The sequence below is a fragment of the Dipodomys ordii genome, unplaced genomic scaffold, assembly GCF_000151885.1.
Source record: "Dipodomys ordii isolate 6190 unplaced genomic scaffold, Dord_2.0 Scaffold14, whole genome shotgun sequence".
Classification (NCBI taxonomy): Eukaryota; Metazoa; Chordata; class Mammalia; order Rodentia; family Heteromyidae; genus Dipodomys; species Dipodomys ordii.
In genome coordinates, this window is record NW_012267230.1 from 8,774,652 (window position 1) to 8,795,259 (window position 20,608).

The following is a 20,608-nucleotide window of genomic DNA, read 5'->3' on the forward strand; positions in this document are numbered from 1 at the left end:
GGGGGGGACCCGGGGGAGGGGGGGTCGGCGGCCTCCCGCGCGTTTACATCCCGCATGCGCGCAGGGGCCCGCGGCGCGGAGCTCTCTCCCGAGAAGTGACAGCACAGCAGCCGTTTCTGCGTGAAAAAGCCTCCAGTTTTTCAGTCCGGGCGAGGGGGCAGGTGGTGCGGGGACATCCAGTTACAAGGCGGAGGGCGGCGGTCCCGGTTCCCTGGAACTCAGCAACCTGACCGGGACGGGCCAGGATGGCGCGGGCATCCACCCCAGCGCAGCTCACAGAAGGTTCTGGGCTTCCGCAGACCGGGCCTTTCCCGGGATTGTCTGGTGTCCGTGTTTTACAGCATGGGAACCTGGAGATCTACCATGAGATCCCCAAACTCCAGGGTAAACAGCACAGGAGCGGCGCCGACGTGGGCTGCGGGGCGGCAGATGCGGGTCTCCGGGGCCGGCTCCCGGGCCTCCCCCCTCCTCGCGCTCGGGCCGCGAGCCGTGTGCGGCAGCGCCTTAGTCCCAGGGCAGCGGCAGGTCCTGGGGGTCCAGAAACTCGGCGGAGAACATGCTGGGCGCGGTGGCGCTGAGGGGGGTGAGCCCCGAGGACGAGCTGGGCAGGGTGATGTCCAGCCACTCCATGCTGTCCAGGTTGGAGTCCGAGAGGTCGAGGGACAGGCAGGGGGTGCCCGCGGCGAAGGGCGCGTCGGCCGTCTCCATGGGCGCGGGTGAGGGCTCGAGCGCCGGCTGGCTCAGCAGCTCGGCCTGCAGGTCCTCGATCAGGCAGAAGGCCTCTCTGTCCTCGGCCGCGCCCTGCAGCGGGGTGACGTCGCCGGCCGCAGCCAAGGTTCCGTCCAGAAAGGCTTCCAGCTGGTTCTCCAGGCTGGCCGAGAGGCTGCTCAGGGGCTCTAAGGCTACAGGGGGCGCCATCTGGACTTGGGGCGGCGGCCGGGACACCACGGTGTTGACCGGCATGGTGGTGATGCTGGCTGTCACTGGTCTCATCTTGGAGATCGGGGAGGGCTCTTCTTTGATAGGGAGGGAGATCTCTGTGTAAAGTGATGGACACGATTAGCAAAGAATTCAGGCACCACTGGCTAACTTACTACTTTGACGACTCCTCGCATCGTCTTGGAACAGAGAACTGTGGGATCAGCCTAAGTCCCCATCAGCTGCGGGGTGGGTAAAGAAAACCGGCCCAGACACACAGGGAATATGGACACAAAGAAGGAAAGGATGCTGTGTGCCAGCGCATGGATGGAACTGGAGAGCATGATGTTAAATGAATTCTGCCAGAATTAGAAAATCATCTTTTCTCTTATACATGGGATCTAGATTAAAAAAAAAAAAAACACCTGAAAACGGAGGAGGGTAACAGAGGGGAAGAGGCGGCGGAGGGGAGGGGAGATGAAGCACTGGTGAACATGGATGGAAGAATGAACAGCACAGTGGAACTTTCCTAAGATTAATATCAAAAGCTAAAAGAGAAAGCACAGGTCCCTGCTTACTTGTTTCCAGACTGGTTTTCTGAATTTGTATAAACTCAGGATTTGATACGTACCCCCCCTCCCCCAGTGCTCTACCACTTTGAGGCACAGCACCACTTTTGGTTTTTGAGTAGTTGATTGGAGATAAGGGTCTCATGGGGATTTTCCTGCTTGCCTGGCCTGGAACGGTGATCCTCCTGAGTCGCTAGGATTCTGGGTGTGAGCCACCAGCGCCCGGCTTGATGTGTGTCTTAAGCACAGATTATGTTATTCCTTGCTAGGTCAAGTGGCAAGTTATTGGCCCCTGCTGTAGTCACATGTGCACACAACCAACCTCCTTCACTTTTATGAGGATTAGCTGGCTTTGTTTTATGCAGACCCACTAGGAGAACCAACTAATGGCAGGTCTTACAGCTCAGCTGTAAAGTGGACACTTCAATGGGTGAGAACACGGCCTTGGAGCATGGGCTGTGCACGTTCAGCAGTGCCGCCCTTCCTCACCCAGCGTCCTAGCCCGTGAGCAGGCTTGTGCTCTGTGCTTACACCCTTGTTCCACTTGCTGCTGGCGTCAGCAGCAGGATGAAGTAGCACACAGCTTCACCTCGTGATAAGAAAAGCTCTCTCTTTTAGAAAGTAATTGTTTGCTGGCTTTTGCACTTTCATTTCCAAGTGTAGGCTGTAATATGATGCTTGTTCATTTACAAAGTCTTTTATCAGGTTTAGAAAAAAAATTGGGGGGGGCAGTTGTGGGGCTTAAACTCTGCTTAGGGTGAGCACTCTACCACTTTGAGCTCCATTTCTGGTTTTCTAGTGGTTAATTGGAAATAGTCTCACAGGGAGTTTTCTGCCTGTGTTGGCTTTGAAGTGTGATCTTCAGATCTCATCCTCCTGAGTAGCTGCGATTATCTCGGCTTCCTGAGTAGCTGCGATTATAGGCGTGAGCTACCAGTGCCTGGTTACATTTTATTTTATTTTGTCAGTTGTGGGGCTTGAACTCTGGGCCTGGGCACTGTCCCTCAGCTCTTCAGCTCAAGGTGAGCGCTCTACCACTTGAGCTACAGCACCACTTCCGGTTTTCGAGTGGTTTACTGGAGATAAGAGTTTCTCAGACTTTTTTGCCCGGGCTGGCTTTGAACCGTGATCCTCAGATCTCAGCCTCCTGAGTAGCTAGGATGACAGGTGCGAGCCACTGGTGCCTGGCACATTTTACTTTTTAACCATCACATTAGAACATGGATTGCCTCTTAAAAAGCCCATAGTTGAGATGCACCATGAGCTTATTTTGCAAGGCCGACATATTCTTAGCAAAACCCACACTTCGCATGCCACTGCCTGCAGTCCTGTGTCAGAACTCTCTTTGGTGCCAAGTTTCCAACCAGAACATCAACCTCACTGTCAAAAGTGCCTGGTACCAATGGAGACATTTCATCACACTGAAAATGTCAAAGAAAACTTCTTCCACCAGGGTCATTTAAAAGTACTTTGAAACAACCCAGATGCCCCACCACAGATGAATGGATCCAAAAACTGTGGTATCTATACACAATGGAATATTATGCAGCCATTAGAAATGACAAAATAATGGCATTTGCAGGGAAATGGATGGAGCTAGAAGGAATCATGTTGAGCGAGGTAAGCCAAGAACGAAGAGACAAACGGTACATGGTCTCCCTGATAAGTGGATGCTAAATCCAAAACGTTAGGTGATATGACAAAACTAACAGGACTTAAGAAACAACTCCCACTCATCTGGTTGAACCACTACTAAATATCCCCATGCTGCTGATCACATATATGGTATATAACATGTGAGCACCGTTATATATTACAGACTGTGATAGACAATTTGCTTCAGGAAAGTTAGAATGAACTTGTGACTTTAAATGAGCATCATTATTCCACAATACTGTGAATTTCCGGAAATTATGTAATCACTTAATCACAATCAAAATAAAAAAAAGAACCTCGGGGAAGGGAGGGAGGGAGGGGAGGGATGGTAGGGGGAAAACAATGGAGGGGGTAACAATGTTCAAGAGGAAGTGTACTCATTACCTCACTCATGTAACTGTAACCCTCTGTATAGTATCTTTACAATAAAAAAATTAAAAAAAAAGTACTTTGAAACAGCCAGGTGGCGGTGGCTCTCGCCTGTCATCCTAGCTTGTCAGGAGACTGAGATCTGAGGATCTTGGTTCAAAGCCAGTCTGGGCAGGAAAACTGTGAGACTCTTATCTCCAATAAACCACTCAGAAAACCGGAAGTGGTGCTGTGGCTCAAGTGGTAGAGCGCTTGCCTTGAGCTGAAGAGCCGAGGGACAGCACCCAGGCCCAGAGTTCAGGCCCCACGACTGACAAAAAAAAAAAAAGTACTTTGAAACAGCAAATAACTTTTGTCCTTTTTTTTTTGTCAGTGCTGGAGACTGAACTCAGGGCCTCGTACAGGTTAGGCAAGTGCTCTAGCACTGAGCTATAAGCACAGCTCTTGAACTTTTGAAATAGATTTTATACTTACTTTGAAGGCCACGTAAGCAGAGGCAAAGATACCCTTGTTATTCTGTGGTCGACCGACTGCTATCTCTGTTAAGACTATGTGCTGTAAATCTGAGTCTTTGAGCCCAGGTCACTTGCTGGCCCAGGACTAACGTAGCCTGGGAGGGACCTGGACACACAGACCTGAAATTGAAACTGCCTCTGTGCTGTGCCTGGGAAATGGTCTTTGCTTTTCATCTGGCCTGAGTCTATGGAGACGCAGCATCGCGTTACTGTGTGAACTCTCACCAGCGGCTTTCTCTCCTTGTACTACAAGTTGTCTTAACGGCCTTAAACGAAACAGATTTAAAAACAAGTGCTAGGATTAGCTCTTCCTCGGTGTGCGCAGGTGAGCTGAGCTGGAGGGCCACTCTTGGGCATCTGTGTGTGTGTGGTCAGGTCCTGCTTGACTTCACCTACCTCCACTCTTTATGAGGATGTCGAAGAGGTCGTCCATCTGCTGGCTGTGCGCGGTGGAAATCTGCAGAATAAAAGAGAACACGGTGTTAGCCGGCTGCCCACGTGTGCCGTGCCAGCTCCCTGCACACGCCATTCTACCATCTGGTTTTCTGGGAAACACTGAGGGCACCTGAGAATGAGCCCAAGTGTCACAGCTGTGTAGGTAAACTGAGAGCAGAGCAAGAAGTCAGCTCAGAGCACGTCCGCGCTTCCTCATCTCCTGTCACAGAAGCACTTTTTCAAAGGTGCCTTCATTCACTTATGCGAAAAGCTGTGCATCACCAGACGGCCACGGCACGTAGTGCATGCTTTGCCAGCTTTGACTTTGACCTACTGAACAAGAAGCTGCCTTTCATGTAAATGATGCGTTTAGTTCCTGACGGCCGCCGACCTGTTTCCCGGGCCCTCCCATCAGCCTGTGCTCTTCCAGCGTGTCCGTGTGCTTTGGGCAGGGCAGGGCTGGGCTGGGCTGGGCTGGGCTGGGCTGGTTAGTGGGCCTCACACTTGCTAGCAGGCGCTCTACTGCGCAAGCCGCGCGCCCTACCTCATTTTGTTTTCATCATTTTTCAAAGAGGGTCTTAGGTTTTAGCTGGTCTGAACCATGATCCCCCTGTTTATTCTTCCCACGTAGCTGGGACAAACAGGGGCAAGCCAGTGCTCCCAGCGTTTTATTGGTTGAGAAGGGATCGAGCAACTTTTTGCCTGGGCGGTCCGGTCCTCAGCCTTCTGGGAGCTGGCATTACAGACCCGTCCACACAGATCTGTGGATGTAAATGGATCCACAGTAGGTTCTCTTTTTGGCAGACATGAGAAGAATTAAGATTCTTTTACTCTGTAATTACTTTGAGATTTATGCCTTTAGGAATAGTTCTTTCCTTTTTATTCCTAAGTGGTATTGCTAGACTTCTTCGTTCACCTGCTATTGGACGTCCACTTTGGGTTTCCAATTGAGTTGCCAGGAAAATGTGGGTACAAGTCTTTGTAAAAACATATGCTTGGGCTGGGAAGGTGGCTCAGTGGTAGAGCATTTGCCTTGCATGCCTGAGGCCCTGGGTTTGATTCCTCAGCACCACATAAGCGAAAAGAAAAAAGCCGGAAGTGGCACTGTGGCTCAAGCGGTAGAGCGCTAGCCTTGAGCTGAAGAGCTGAGGGACAGCGCCCAGGCCCAGAGTTCAGGCCCCACAACCGGACCCAAAAAAAAACAAAACAAAAATATGCTTTTTTTCTCTTTGGCAAAAATTTAAGACTGGAGTAGCTAGATGATTGAGTGGATAGACCTGCAACTCTTTTTAAATTAGCTTATGTTATAAGGAAAGAGATTTTACCGTTCCATTCCACGTATTTACCATAACAGATCTCAGCCTCCTGAGTAGCTGGGACTACGGGGTGAGCCACCGGCGCCCGGCTGCTCACACAGTCCGTATTCCCATCAGCAGGGTGCGATTTCTCGGTGTTCTCATTTACACGGCTGGGTTGTAAGTGCTGGGTGTGTCACGAGGTATGTAGTGATGTCACAGTGGTTTTATTGGCATTTCCCTGAGGACTAAATGGCTGGGCGCGTTCCCACATGCTGCCCTGCCTGTTATTTTATGGTGAAATGCTTGACTCTTGCCAACAGCAGGTGGTCTGTTTAGGCATCGGCCTTGAGCCTGTGTCTGTGTTTGATGTAGGACTATGGAGAACGTCAGGCATCTGTCGCTGCCCTAACTGCCCCAGCCCTCTGGGGCAGGTCTGTGGGCATGGAGCTTAGGGCGGGCGTGGCTGGGCTGCGGCTTGCAGTGTGCTGGAGGTTGCATGGAGGTGCTGGCTGCACTGGGTTGCCTGGGTCCTTGGCTGGGCGCTGCCTAGACAGACCATGGAGCGGGGGCAGCACAACCGTCAGACTCCCTCTGTCTACATGAATGAGGGCCAGTCCTGCCGGGATCCACTGAGGAACATGCCAGCAGGGCCGTTCCTTGCATCCTCTAAGAAGAGGTGGGCCTTCCTCAAAAAGGAAGTTAAGTGGGGGAGCTCTAAGAGGCAGGGATGTCGGGAGGTGCTCAGGGTGGCGGGTGAGATGCTGCTGGATGGACTATGAACTGGGGCGCTCCCCCGCCCCGCTCAGAGGAGACAGAGGCACCGGAGGCCACCCGGGCACTAGGCGTGGTGAAGTCTGCAGAGCTGGGGGGCTGGCCTGCTGGGCGGAGCCTGCCAGGAGCGAGTGCACTGGAGGTGTGCAGCCCTGACGGCCGGCCTGGCAAATGGTGGGTTTAATAAAGCAAAGGGAAACAGGAGAAGTGCCATCCTGGATGGAATAGCAACGCTTAAGGACATCTCACGTAAATATTCTTTGGACCCAACCAAAGCATGAGGTCACAACTCCGTGTGTTGCAGGGGCGAGTTCTGAATGGGCGGTAGCCAAAGGTTGTGTAAAAGTGTCTGGCATTCTTCCTAACGTCCTTGCAGCGGTGCCCAGCTAGGTAAAATGGAACGCTCCTGGGCATAATTTTCGTGTTTCGATGGCGGCAAGTCGTTGTGGGAACAGATGCCGGCCTGCGGCCTGTGCGCTGGCGCGGTGCTCGCTCACTGGCTCACCTCGGGGAGGGCCGGGGCCGCGCTGCGCGTCTGCTTGATGGCCTCCTCGTAGCGGGGCGGGTCTTTAGTCTTGGTGACAGGGGTCCCAAACAGAGAGTGCTGGACGACAAATGGCTGGGCTGGAGGGGGCGAGCTGGGCTGTGTCAAACAGAGGAGGAGGAGTCAGCCAGACGCTCACCAGGCTGTCACCAACATGGTGTTTTGACCATGTCGCCCTGTCAGTACCAACTGCAGCCACTCCATGTGTGACGCCCAGGCCCTGGAATGACTGAACCCAGCATGCACCGCGCCCCCGAGGTCAGGCCGCCCACCCGGCATGCACCACGCCCCGTGGTCATCAAGGTTACCTTGCTGGGCACGCTGGGCCCGTTCTGCAGGGGAGGAAGTGGGGCCAATCGCGGCCCATTCTGCGGGGGAGCAAGCGGGGCAGCTCTGGCGGGAAGCGTGCTGTTGGCGGCCTTAGTGATGAAGGGCTGGGGCGCGGCGGGGACGGCGGGGGCAGGCTGTCTCTGATATGGAAGGATCGCAGTGGGCGCTGAGGTTGTAAAAACCTGGAATGAACGAGTGTTTCTGTCAGCCTGTCCTTTGCAGACAACCCAGTTTGAGTGCTGCGAAGGGCCAGGGAATAGCACGCGTGAGGCCTGTGAGCAGCCTCTGTGGAAGGCCTCGGCAGTGGAGGTGAAGGGGCTGGACCTAGAGACCCAGGCGCCCTGGGCCTGCGTCAGTGTCTGAGCTCACCCCCACTCAGGATCTGCCTCCCCAGCGTCTGCCACTCGCAACATGACTGGGAAGCGCCAAAGCCACGTGGACTCCATCTTCTTGTGTCCACGCAAATGGGCAGGGGAGTGCCAGAGAGCCTTCCTGCTTCAGCACTTTCTAGAACTGCCTCAAGTCAAGCCTCTGCTCAGTGTCACTCCCTGGGGGACTGGGGAGCCGCTGCACAGCTTTCCCACCAGGCGCTGGCTGGCGGAAGCCTGCCCCGCCCCGCCCACAGGCTCTTTTCTCCTCTATCAGCAAAGGTGAGAATTTCTTTTTTTTGGGTCTGGTCTCTGGGCCTGGGCGCTGTCCCTGAGCTCTTCAGCTCAAGGCTAGCGCTCTACCACTTGAGCCACAGCGCCACTTCCGGCTTTTTGCTTAGGTGGTGCTGAGAAATTGAACCCAGGGCCTCAGGCATGCAAGGCAAGCGCTCTACCACTGAGCCATCTTCCCAGCCCAGAGGTGAGAATTTCTTTGTCAGAACTACGGAATGTTTGGTGCAGCTCTATCCAGTCACGAGCTTACAAATCACGTCCACATTGCTGGCGTGGCACTGCATTGCACAGAAATATCCATGTGTTCTTTACACTCCTAATATCCTGACAGGGAAAAAGCCTGTTCCCGGTACTTTGCTTATAAATATACGTCACTGCTCGCAGCAGACACCTGTGTGACAGGGGTGGGAGACGGTGTTTTCTTCCTTCCTGAACCAAACAACACTTAACATTTACTATGCTTAGAGTGACCACACCAAAATAGCATTCTGAGCTTTCTTGAAAGTCCGCGGCCATTAACTACGACTAGGACCGCCTGCTTCCTCTCTGGGGGAGGCGGGTCCGTGGCCTGCTTCCTCTCTGGGGGAGGCGGGCCCCGCGAGCCAGCCGTCTGCTCCCCATGCTCTGTCAGAGCCCTCAGTTGAGCTCTCCTTGTCACCTAGACAGGGCACCCAGGTACCAGGTTACGCTGAAGGTGAACTGTGGGATGCGTTATTGTCCAGGTTTGAAGCAGGAGGCCTTAGGATCTTTCTGGCAAGGAGAAGCACACAGAGCTCCACCTACTGGATGAGAGCAAGTTTTGACTGGAGGCCGCCAAACTCAGGATTGGAGTAGGAACTTGGGCACAGGAGAAAACTGACACTCGGAGAAACAAGTGAATTTTGCATGAGGCCAAGTGTCTGAGTTGTGGCAAAGTACAACCTGGAGAAAACAAAAAATCTTTTTTGGTTGATCATGGGGCTTGAACTCAAGGCCTGGGCTGTTCCTGCGCAATTTTGCTCAAGGCGAGCAGCTCTACCACTTGAGCCACAGCGCCACTTCTGGTTTTCTGGTGGTTCATTGGAGATAAGTCTCAGACTTTCCCACCTGGGCTGGCTCTGAACTGCGATCCTCAGATCTCAGCCTCCTGAGTAGCTAGGATGACAGGTGTGAGCCACCAGTTTTTTTTTTTTAAATGTTTTTTTTTTTTTTATGTTTGTTTTTAACTGGAGGCAGGGTTTTGCTATGCAGTCTAGGCTGGCCAAAGTCTAATCCTTTTGCTTCAACCTGTGTGCTGAGATTATAGGTAGGAACCACCTTACTAGGCACTGTTGGCTCTTAATACACGAGATGACAAACTCTTTATATACATACGTGTGTGTGTGTGTGAGAGAGAGAGAGAGAGAACACGAGTACTTGAGATAAAAATAATCAAGTATCTTCCTCTTCTGTTCTCAGGGAGCAGCAGATTTAATTCACAAAGAAATGTATTTTAAAACAGTAAATTCAATATATGAGAATTTAAAAAGTACTTCTGCAACTCACCTGGAGGAGAGTTAACTATCAAGCTGTCTTTAGCGCTAAAGAGCCCCTCAATCCCAGAGAATGGGACATAGTAGCCCAGCAGCCTCCAATCTAAGGCTCCTCTGATGGCGGGGACCGGGGCACTGGGGAGCTTCCCGAGGCCCAGGCCTCCTCCAGGAGGAAAAGCAGCTGTGCTCCTGGGCGGCACCTTGGCCTGACTGACCTGAGGCTGGCTGAGCACGTGCTGTGGGAAAGTGTCTTGCTTCTGAGGCCCGGCGGGGGCCAGGCCGGAGGGCAAGGCAGCAGCTGGTATCTGAGGCTGGATTCCTGCTTGTTGCGGCGTCTAGGAGGTGAACAGAAATCAAGGAAAAAATCAATGGGCGAAGCAAAACTGGAACCAAGAATTGCCAATTGTATCTAAAATGAAATGAGACACCATGTTGATTAGATAATGTCCACTCATCTGTACAGATCTGAGTCTTGTTTTTGTTTTTGCCAGTTTTAGGGCTTGAACTCAAGGCCTGGACGCTGGTCCTGAGCTGCTTTTGCTTAAGGCTCGTACTCTACCACTTGAGTCACAGCGCCACTTCTGGCTTTTTCTGTGTATGTGGTACCGAGGAATGGAACCCAGGGCTTTAGGCATGCCAGGCACGCACTCTACCACTAAGCCACCTTCCCAGCCCAGATCTGACTCTTAACTGTTTTTTCAAATTTAATTTTAACCCATACCTATGTACCATTAATGGGGTGCCATGGATGTTTTGATAGTGTACATATTATACTTAAGGTTTAAAAGTCAGGTAAAACTTTTATCTTTCTGGTGCTGAGTGAGGAACCAGGCTCCACGTGCCAGGCCAGCGCCCTGCCACTCTATCACGTCTCCACTCTGTCATTTCTTTAGGAACACGTTCACAGCTTTTCTCCTGGCTTTATGGTGGGGTCATCTGTAGTGACCCTACTGTGCAACAGCAGACAGGACTCCCTCTCCTCTATTTTTTGTTTACTTTTGTCACTAGTGGGGCTTGAACCTGTGGCCTAGGAGCTGTCCTCGAGCTTTTTCATTCAAGGCTAGCACTCTACCACGTTGAGCCACACCTCCGCTTCTGGTTTTCTGGTGGTTAACTAGTGATGAGTGTCGTGGATTTTCCTGCCCAGGCTGGCTTCAAACCGGGAACCCTAGACCTCAGCCTCCCAAGTGGCTAGATCATAGTTACGGGCGCCGAGCTCCTGCCCGCCAACCAGCTTTCCCAGGTGAACCTGAGCAAGGCTGACCCAGCATCCATCAGCTGGCCCTTCCATCTGCACAGGGGGCAGTTTCCACCAGAAAACTGGGAACTGAACGGGGCTGCATAGGAGCTCTGCCCATGGCAGGGCAGGATTGTACATTGCACAGCAGTAAGGAGATCTGTGAGCCCCAACTCCACGATCAGATCACTGTTTCAACATGCACCAAGGAGCTTGGGGCAGCCGGCCACATGCTGGGTCCTCACAGGTTGGATAAAATCTGGGTTCATTTCTGTATCAGCGCTAATGAAAAATTGTGTGTGTATGTATATGTCATATATGTCTTTTAAAGAGACAGCATGGAGCCAGGTACTGGTGACTCAGACCTGTGATCCTAGTTACTTGGGAGGCTGAGATCTGAAGATTGATGTTCAAAGAGCAGTTCTTGAGATTTTTGTCTTTAATTATCAAAAGCCAGAAGTGGAGCTGTGGTTCAAGTGAGCCCCAGTCTTGAGTGGAAAAGCAAAGGGAATAGTGGCCAGGCTCTGAGTTCAGTGACCAGCCCTGGCGCATGCACACACATGCACATGCACGCACACACATGCACATGCACGCACACACTAAAGAGACAGTATGGAATAGACTTTCAACTCAGATGATCTACAGATAAAAGTGTTAAGACTTTAGGCATAGGCCAAGGGCTTCCAGATGATTTCTCTCTGTTGTTACAGATATCAAGACCAAGAAGCACTGGTCCACAGGGTCTGTTGTGACTTACAGCCCACAGGTGGTTAAAACCTACCCAGTGGTATACACAGAAGCAACTCGGGCAGATGGGAGGTGAGAAGTTAGGTGGAGACCTGGGGGCCTGGAGCCGCAGCGCCCCTGTCCCCCAGGGCTGTGGGTCCTGAGGCAGCGTCACACCACCAGCGCCTTCTAGGATCCAGATCTGGGGGTCAGAAGACCTGGGTCTAGAGGTCCTTAGCTAGAAGTGGGGTCTGTCTCTGGGGCCCCTCTGGGGAAGGGGGAATTGATGTTGGGGCTGTGCTAAAGGGCAGCCACTGGTGTTCTAAAGGGTCTCTACGCCCGACACGGTTTACTGAGGGGAACAGCAGGAACAGAAAGGCCTGTGTTCACTGGATGAAAATGGGGCTAGCGGGGCTGGGAAGGTGGCTCAGTGGTAGAGCGCTTGCCTTGCATGCTCAAGGCCCTGGGTTCGATTCCTCAGCACCACATAAGCAAAAAGAAAAAAGCCGGAAGTGGCGCTGTGGCTCAAGTGGTAGAGTGCTAGCCTTGAGCTGAAGAGCTGAGGGACAGCGCCCAGACCCAGAGTTCAGGCCCCATGACTGGACCCAAAAAAAAAAAAAAAAATGGGGCTAGCCCTCCACTTGTGAACGGTTTCCCTGCCAGTGGTGAAGCCACTGAGGGAGAGGGGTGGGGGGGAGTTAAAAGCGACTCGGCATGATGGGCAGATGCGCGTCCCACCTGGAGCTTGAGGCCGCCCACCGGGAGCTGCACTGAGGTGACGGCCGAGCCCTGGATGGAGACGGGGAGCAGCAGCTGGGCCGTCTGCGTGGTGAGCAAGGCCTGCGGCTGGGCGATCACGGTGGGCGGCTGTCCCTGGGGGCTCACATAGAACTGCGAGACGATGCTCTGCGGCTCGGCCGGCGCCTCCTGCTTGATGACCACGGCCTTTTTGGCCACGAGGGCCTGGCCACCGGTGGACACGGGCTGGCTTCCCGAGTGGCCGGCCACGGGGCCAGGCTGCCGCGGGCTGGAGCAGTCCGGGAGCGAGGCCTCGTCCTTGACGGTGGGAGGCACGCTGCTGCCCTGCTTTGGGTCCGACCTGCTGACGGGATGTGGGGCCGTGCCGGGCTGGGGCTCGGGGGGCCGCTGCTGCTGGCCTCGTTTCTCCACCTCCAGCTGCATCTTGAGAACCTCCACGAGCTTCTGCTCCTGCTCCAGCTTCCTCTTCAGCTCCTCGATCTGCTTCTCCTTCTCCTGAAGCTTGCGGTCCTTCTCGGCCGCGTCCTGCTCCAGGGTGGACAGCGTGCTGCTGGCGGGGCTCAGGCTGTCCTCGTGGCTCGCCACTCTCAGCGGGGACGAGCACAGGAACTGCGAGGGTGACATCATGGTCATGATCTCGGTCAGCGTGTCGGCCATGGCTGCGTCGTCGGTGCTGAGGCTGGACTGCTCGGAGGGCGCGGGGGAGATGGGCAGGGGGGAGTGAGCGGCGTCCGCAGGGGTGGGGTGGCTGGCTCCGGCGGGCGGCAGCTCCGCCTTGAGCGTGGGGACAGGGCCCGGCCCGGCAGCACTGGGTAGCGCTGTGACCGGTAGGGCCACGGTGACCTCCGGGTTACTGGTGACGATGGCAGCGGAGGCCGCCACCATGCCACCCGCAGCAAGGCCGCCGCCTGCCTCCTGGAAGGGCTTCAGGCGCTCGATGAGGTCTGGCTTGGTGCCCGACACCGGCAGTCCCCTTAATTTCAACTCTGTCTTCAGTTCTGATACCTGGTGGCACAAAGAAATCACATCTCTGGGTTTAGAGGGATCTGGCGGAGCCACAGGCTGCTGTCCACCCCGTACCTAGGGAGCTGTGTGGTGTCCCCAGCCCGCAACCATGGCTACCCCGGGAGCTGTCTCCTCCGTGTGCTCACCGACAATGACGCTTGGTTAGCAAGCAGGGCACAGGAGGAGACGAACCAGAGACTACGCACACCCTCTACCAACAGCTGCTCTCCACACTGCCAGCACAAGACAGTCCCTGAGAGCTGTTACGGGCCTCCTAGAAAACCCACGGGAAGTAAAAGCAAGTGCCTCTGAAAAGGCTCTGGTGTGGTGGAAGGTGCTGTGAGCTGAGTGCTCCGTGTCTGGCAGGCTGGCCTAGTGGGCTCCGTGTGGAATCACCTTAAGGTCATCCAGACTGGAAGGCAGAGGCCCCGGCTTCCTGCCGGGCGCGGCGGGGCTCTGTCGGGGGGTGCTGGGCGTGGTGCTGCTCAAAGTCGGAGTCCCACTGTTGCTGTTTTTGTCATTTCTTCAAAAGAAACCAAGTTCATAATTAGACAGTTTCTCCTAAGGGTTAGCTTAGGAAGACACTGGGGCCCTGGTCACGGATCGGGAGAGTCAACAGTGTCAACTAGATCCCAACAGACCCGCAGCAGGTTTTGTGAGCTTGTTTGTGCTGGGGTGCCTCACAGAGGGCGGCCGGGCTGGAAGGGCGGCCTGTGTGCTACCAGCTCGCGCTACGCTCCGGGTTCCGCGCCGGCATGGTGCTGATGGAGAGCAGCCAAGCAGGGGACAGAATGGAGCCGGAACCAGAGCTCCCTCCACACAGTCCGGGAGCTAGCAGGGTGGCATTGCCATGCAGTGGAGGGAGGGAGTGCTTCAACCATGGCACACTTTCTAGAGGTCTGGATAAAATGTCAAATGCTTATCTTTGTTTCCCTCTGTGCTGCGCAGCCTCACTGTCTCCTAAGGAGCCTTCAGACACTTGCTCTCTGCTCCTGCTCTGCTCTGCGCTCCCTGGGTCTGAGCAGCGGACGCATGGCCTGCGCGGCCCTGGTGCGTAGCCTCAGCCACTGCCCGGAGGACGCACACTTCAATTATTCTATGCAGACATCTCCAGTTGAAAAGCACTTGGTTTAAAGTACTTGTGACTACGATTCAGTGTTTAACTTGGTTCTGTTACTTTAAAGGCTGAATGAATCTCTTCACTCAAAGCCAGAGAAAAAGAGGAAGGAGCTGAGGGGTGCATGCAGGCTGCCGTGCTTCCCCGACCTTCCGTGGCCGTCCACTCTGGCCGAGGCAGATTGAAGGAAGCCCTCTCTTACTCCTTCACAAACAGAAGGACTACACAAGGTGGGTTAAATGCCACTGGCATGGGTACTATCGGGCTCCAGGCTTTGTGAGGGAATTCGGGTAAAGATAAATAATGTACTGTGGTACTGGGGTTTGAACTTGGGACCCTGTACTTGCTAGGTAGCTGCTCTACCACGTGAGCCATGCCCCAGTCTTTTATGCTTTAATCATTTTTCAGACAGGTTCTCGCTATGTTGCCCAGGTGGATCTGGACTGCAATCCTCCTCCTTTGTGTCCTACGTGGCTGGGAAGACAGGTGTGAACCACCAAGCCCGGCTGGCCTTTTGCTGTTGAGATGGGACTGTGCTAACGTCTCCCTCCTTTGCTTTGCCACCACCCGGCACCTGGGCACCCTCTCCACCAGCGCTCGCATCATGCCCCAGCCCTTCCAGGTGCGTCCTGAGCCATTCCCATAGAAGCATTTGCTTTCACCGGGCGCTGGTGGCTCATGTTTGTCATCCTAGCTAGTGGGGAGGCTGAGATCTGAGGATTGTGGTTCAAAGCCAGCCCAGGCAGGAAAGGCTATGAAACCACCAGAAAACCAGAAGTGGCTCTCTGGCCCAAGTGGTAGAGCATTCACCTTAAGCTGAGGAGCTGAAGGACAGTGCCCAGGCCCAGAGTTCAAGCCCCACGACTTGCTTTCTTCGACCACTCCCACTCTTGTGCCCACTTCTTTTCAACAGGCAAATCTCTCCTGCATGACTAAGTGTGAAAGGGCATCTCTAACTTACAAAGCCACCCTCACTGTGACTTCCAGTGCGATACTGTGAGCTTGGATAGCAAAGTGTGAGCAACCGTGGAGCTTGAACACAGGACCACACCCAACCTCCAGACCTCGGGTCCTCCTGACCCCAGAGCCCCGCCCACTGCCCACGCCGTACTTGATGGGCGCAGGCAGGATGGCCTGGTAGCTGTAGTGCTGCTGTTGCTGCTGGCTGAGGATCTGCAGCTGCAGGAAGAGCTGCTGCTGCTGGAGCAGCCGGGCGTAATTGGAGTCCATCTGGGGTGCATTCTTCTCCCCCTTCTGGTCTGGAGGAATGTACTGGTGGTACTTTAACTTCTTTACCCGTGGCTTGGGATCTTTGCACTTTTTGCTGCGGTGTTTATCATTCGGATTCTTGGGATGGCTTTGCTGTTTTTCGGAGGGAGAAAGACAAGATCGTTTTTCACAGCTTTACCCTTGCAGTTGATGGTAGTGGGAATCTCAGTGACTAAGTGAGAAAGCAGTGCACCTGGGAACTAGTGTAGCCATCACAGCTTTACCCTTGCAGTTGATGGTAGTGGGAATCTCAGTGACTAAGTGAGAAAGCAGTGCACCTGGGAACTAGCGTAGCCATCACATGGCAAGAGCCAGGGAGACAGGCCACGCTAGCTTAGACCACACAGCCTCTCCCGCGGCACCGTTCTTGGGATCAGTGCGGCATTCGCCCTTTAAGCTGGATGAGCCCTGACTGCGGGCCGTGTGGACACAGTGCTCAGGGTTTACCTGTCACTTCATAGTGAAAGACACACACGCGCACACTAAATGTGCAAAGGGGAAGGACAAGACTAGTTCACTGCAGTGTTTAAAAGTAGATGGGGGCTGGGAAGGTGGCTCAGTGGTAGAGTGCTTGCCTTGCATGCCTGAGGCCCTGGGTTCAATTCCTCAGCACCACATAAGCAAAAAGAAAAGGCACTGTGGCTCAAGTGGTAGAGCGCTAGCCTTGATCTGAAGAGCTGAGGGACAGCGCCCAGGCCCAGAGTTCAGGCCCCACAAAAAAAAAACCAGAAGGAAGAGAAGGGAGTGCTTGCCCGTCTATACCTGGAGTGGTCCCTGGCGAGTCTCTGGGCATGCTCCGGGCCAGCATGTGCTGACCCTGTCTCCCGGCCTTTGCATGTGGTGACCGCTCGGTGCTCACAGGACGCTTCTGCAGCATGTCATGGCTGTGTGATGCAGCGGGTGGACATGGCCGGGGCACTGGAGCCAGCGCTGGCTCACCAGGGCTGATGTGGACATGTCCTCCATCTCTTTCCAACTCAGCCTTGTGGTGGCATCTTATCCTCAGCTTCCCTAACCAAGCCCTGAGTGTCACTTTTTTTGGGAGGGGGTCAATTTGGGGCATGAACTCAGGGCCTGGGCACTGTCCCTGGGCTTCTTTGTGCTCATGGCTAGCACTCTACCACTTGAACCACAAGGCTACTTCTAGTTTTTGAGTGGTTAATTGGAGATGAGTCTCATGGGGACTTCTCTGCCTGGACTGACTGGCTTTGAACCACAATCCTCAGATCTCAGCCTCTTAAGTAGCTGGGATTACAGGTGTGAGCCACGGGCAACCAGCTTGAATGTCACATTCTTAAACAGTGCTTTTTCCCCCAACCAAGGCCTTCTATTGAGAAAGACTGCAGCAAAGAGCAGAAACTTGGAGGCAGTGCTGGATTTTCATGTCAGCAGAGGAAAACGAGCTGCCTCTAGCCCTGACATCACGAGGATGTGCGTATGGAGAAGCCCAGGTACGAGCTGATGGGCAGGGATGGCCCCAGTGCTACGCAATGGGAGTTGGTGACACACACAACGTGCTGTCCAGCGGCCCCGTGGGGAGAGAGCCGGCGGCAGCTCTCGTGGGCGGCGCTCCCTTGCTGCTATGTGGGGTGGGCAGAGCTGCCCTGGCCCCGTCCAGCTCCTGACTGGCAGCTAAGTCCCTCATGACCTTTCCAGTTCCACTTTGAAAGGATTATAGCATTTTTCTCAGGTTACCAGCCCGCCCATATACTTCAGTGAGAGATTCTAAGTATCATTTTAAGAACTTTAAGAATGTTCTTCTTCCCTGCGATTTTTTTCTAACTGCCCAAGTGAAATGTAGGGACAGGACCCGAGTGGGAAGCTTCTCTAGGCGGCGCTGGTGGGAGGATTGGAGGCCTGACCCCGTGGGCCAAACCTGGTCTGCAGAACATGTCGTGTATGGACAGGTTTAGTGGGCATGCAGATGGGCGCCCTGCCCCGCCATGTGTGCACTCGGTACCCACCTTCACCAGGGCAGGGCCAGGTTTTGCGGAGGACACAGTGTTTGTGGGAAGGACGGGAGCTGTGGACCGGGTGGGAGGCTGGTCCGTAGGGGGAGGTGTTTTCAAGAATTCAGGAACTGTTGGGGTCACTGAAGTAAACTGGTGAAAAAGGCAGAAAAGGAACAAGGAAACTGGAATGAATGACAAGAAATCACCTCATTAAAAGTCTAGCTGGGCACCAGTGGCTCACACCTGTAACCCCAGCTACTCAGGAGGCTGAGATCTGAGGATCATGGTTCGAAGCCAGCCCACTCAGTAAGTGCGTAAGACTCTTATCTTCAAATAACCACTCAAAAACCGTAAGTGGAGCTGTGGCTCAAAGGGGTACAGACTAACCTTGAGCAAAGAGCTCAGGGCCTCAAGTTCAAGCCCCACAACCATAAAAAAAAATCCACTAGAGAAGAAATGAAGGAAAAATGCACTGTGTCTGAGACTCAGGTGGTGGAGCATCATGCCTTACCTCGGAGGGATCAATTATTTAGGCTTTGTCCCATATCAATGAGCAACTCTAGGTAAGGCCAGCCTGACTGTTGTATGTTCTCAGAATTATGCTCAGAGCTTACCACTTTTTGGCAGAAAAAAAAATTTCAAGATTCATGATCAGAACAATATACGGCATTTGTACAGTTTTCGGGCTGGCTGGAGGCTACAGTACAGGCCTACTGCATCCCCAACCCGACCAGCAAGTGTTGGCCACACCTCCACTTCCCGCGGTAGGAGAGTGGCTGAGGGGCGTGCTGTGCTGTGCTGTGCTGCGGCCTCCCTCTAGCCACCTTGCCTATGGAGAAGGGCTGTCCTGTCCTGTTCTCTCCATCGCAGCTGCTGGTGCTCAGTGGAGGGAGTCAGGTGAGCAGAGGAAGCAGGAAAGGCTTTGCTGGGTTTTCTCACCTTTTGTTGTTATTGTTGGCTGGCGGCTTTAACTCAGGGGCCTGGGCGCTGTCCCTGAGCTCTTTTTGCTCAAGGCAAGTGCTCTACCACTTTGAGCCACAGCTCCACTTGTGGGTTTCTGGTGATTTATTGGAGATAAGAGTCTCATGGACTTTTCCTGCCCGGGCTGGCTTTGAATCCTGATCCTTAGATCTCAGCCTCCTGAACAGCTAGGATGACAGGCGTGGATCATTGGCACCAGGTGGTTTTCTCACTCTACGAGCAATCTACTTTCAGATTTTAAGTGTCAATCTACTGGAAATAGCACTATGTCAGCAGTCAGTGGGAGGGATGTGGTAGGCTTAATACCAGCTCTACTTTAAGGAACAGTGTCTTGATTTTCTTTACTTTCATTTCCCCACACAGTTCAGACTTACGACACTAACAATCAAAGTCAGTTCTCTAGAAGTACTTGTGTTTTAAAATAGTAAATCATATTTTCCCCAAAATCCAGAGGGCTATTAGCAGCAAGAAATATGAAGCACGGCTCATCTAGTTACTTAACAAACATTTGTTTAATGGATGAATGGACATTCCTTGTGGCTTTGCTCAGCTAGGTCACATTCCCCAGCCCGGCCGGAGCTGTGTGCGCATGCAACTGTGTGTGCCAGCTCAGCTTTCTTCATGGATGTCAGCTTGGAAGTCATGGCTAACAATACGAAACCCTTCAGAAAGATGGTCACACTCCATGATTCAAGCAGAAATGAAGGGAAACGACTCATCCCGGTGATGGCCCCAACATCCCTGGAAGCCCTGGCCCCTTCCTGAACCTCAGACCAGCTCACCTCACACTCCACGCAGAGGATGTGGCCTTCCTGAATCCTTGCATCCTTTTTGCGAACAAGGGTACTTATCTCTGGGTAAGTTATCACAGAGGGCAAAAAACATCTCCTAGGCTATTCTGTAACTATGAGGTAGAATGGAATGTTTGAATTATAAATTATATATGCATGTATCTACTCCAGATACATTGTGAGCTGGGAATCATGTGACCTGTCCAGCCCTCACCGACTAACTGGTATGACAGTGTGAGCAGGGTTAATAATCTGAAAAAGCATCCAGAAGCACGGATGCAGAATCCACCATAATAGTTGTGGAAATGTTCTGCCTCATTTCTAGGCCGTGCCAAATCATCCTTAGTCGCAATTACTGTTCTCATGAACTCCTCTGGAATTTCAGAAAAGCACAAGAATAACTGAACTGAAATAGTGGTGGTTAGCCACTCTTATTGCAAAGATAATTTCTAGTAAAGAGAGAAGTATTTAAACTCTTCTTCACATTGTTAGTACACACACCCCTTTTTTGGTAGTACTGGCTTTTTGCACTTGCTCTACTGCTTGAGCCATACTCCCATCCCTTTTTGCTTTTGAATAGGGCCTTGTGTTTATTCCTCAGGCTGGTCTGAACCTTGAGCCTCCTACTTACGCTTCCCACCTATCTGGGGTAACGTTTATGTACTACAGTACCCAGCTACTGGTTGAGCTCAGGGGCTCACAAACTTCTGCTTGAACCTCAATCATTCTGTCTCCCAAGTACCTAGAACAATAGCACTTTGTTATATTTTGTAAGGCTTTTTCCTTGTTATTTACCAAAGTGTTGCTTTGAGCATGGCTGTGCACGACCCCCAGTATCTAGGATAGCAGGCGCCATACTGGAGAGTCTGGTTCTATGTTGAGAAGGGTCTTATAAGTAGTTCTGCCAGGTCTGGCATCAAACTATGATCCTTCTCCCCCCAGGCTCCAAAGCAGCTAGGATTACAGGTGTCAGTGGCTTCCAGTTTATTAGTCTTTTTAGTGTGCCTTAAAAGAGAGAAAAGAAATAGGCCATCCTGGTGGATCAAGCCTGTTAATTGTAGCACCTTGGGAGGTAGTGAGCAGGGGACTGCTGCTGGAGGCCAGCCATTTCAGTCAGCAGCTGGGTGTGTGCCTGTTATTGGCGGGCTGGCATCATGGCTCTTGAGCCTGCCTTTCCCAAAGACAGCGGGGGG

General features: G+C 53.1%; 1 protein-coding gene and 1 long non-coding RNA gene across 5 annotated transcripts in view; one reads left to right on the forward strand and one right to left on the reverse strand.

Annotated features, from left to right (window-relative positions):
* Positions 1–16: 16 nt before the first annotated feature.
* Positions 17–20,608, reverse strand: part of Mkl2 (MKL/myocardin-like 2) — a 115,823-nt gene continuing 95,231 nt past the window's right edge. For both annotated transcript variants that reach the window (XM_013011729.1, XM_013011730.1), the window contains 9 exons: positions 17,656–17,793; positions 15,534–15,784; positions 13,702–13,828; positions 12,280–13,305; positions 9,794–9,913; positions 7,384–7,587; positions 7,037–7,174; positions 4,424–4,484; positions 17–1,037 (listed from right to left, as the gene is read on the reverse strand). In XM_013011729.1, the coding sequence (XP_012867183.1) occupies positions 505–1,037; positions 4,424–4,484; positions 7,037–7,174; positions 7,384–7,587; positions 9,794–9,913; positions 12,280–13,305; positions 13,702–13,828; positions 15,534–15,784; positions 17,656–17,793 (2,598 nt within the window). In that variant the 3' untranslated portion in view covers positions 17–504. The remainder of the gene's footprint in view (positions 1,038–4,423; positions 4,485–7,036; positions 7,175–7,383; positions 7,588–9,793; positions 9,914–12,279; positions 13,306–13,701; positions 13,829–15,533; positions 15,785–17,655; positions 17,794–20,608) is intronic.
* Positions 19,162–20,608, forward strand: part of LOC105982199 — a 10,068-nt gene continuing 8,621 nt past the window's right edge. For all 3 annotated transcript variants that reach the window (XR_001174870.1, XR_001174872.1, XR_001174871.1), the window contains exon 1: positions 19,162–19,481. This is a non-coding gene — a long non-coding RNA (uncharacterized LOC105982199). The remainder of the gene's footprint in view (positions 19,482–20,608) is intronic.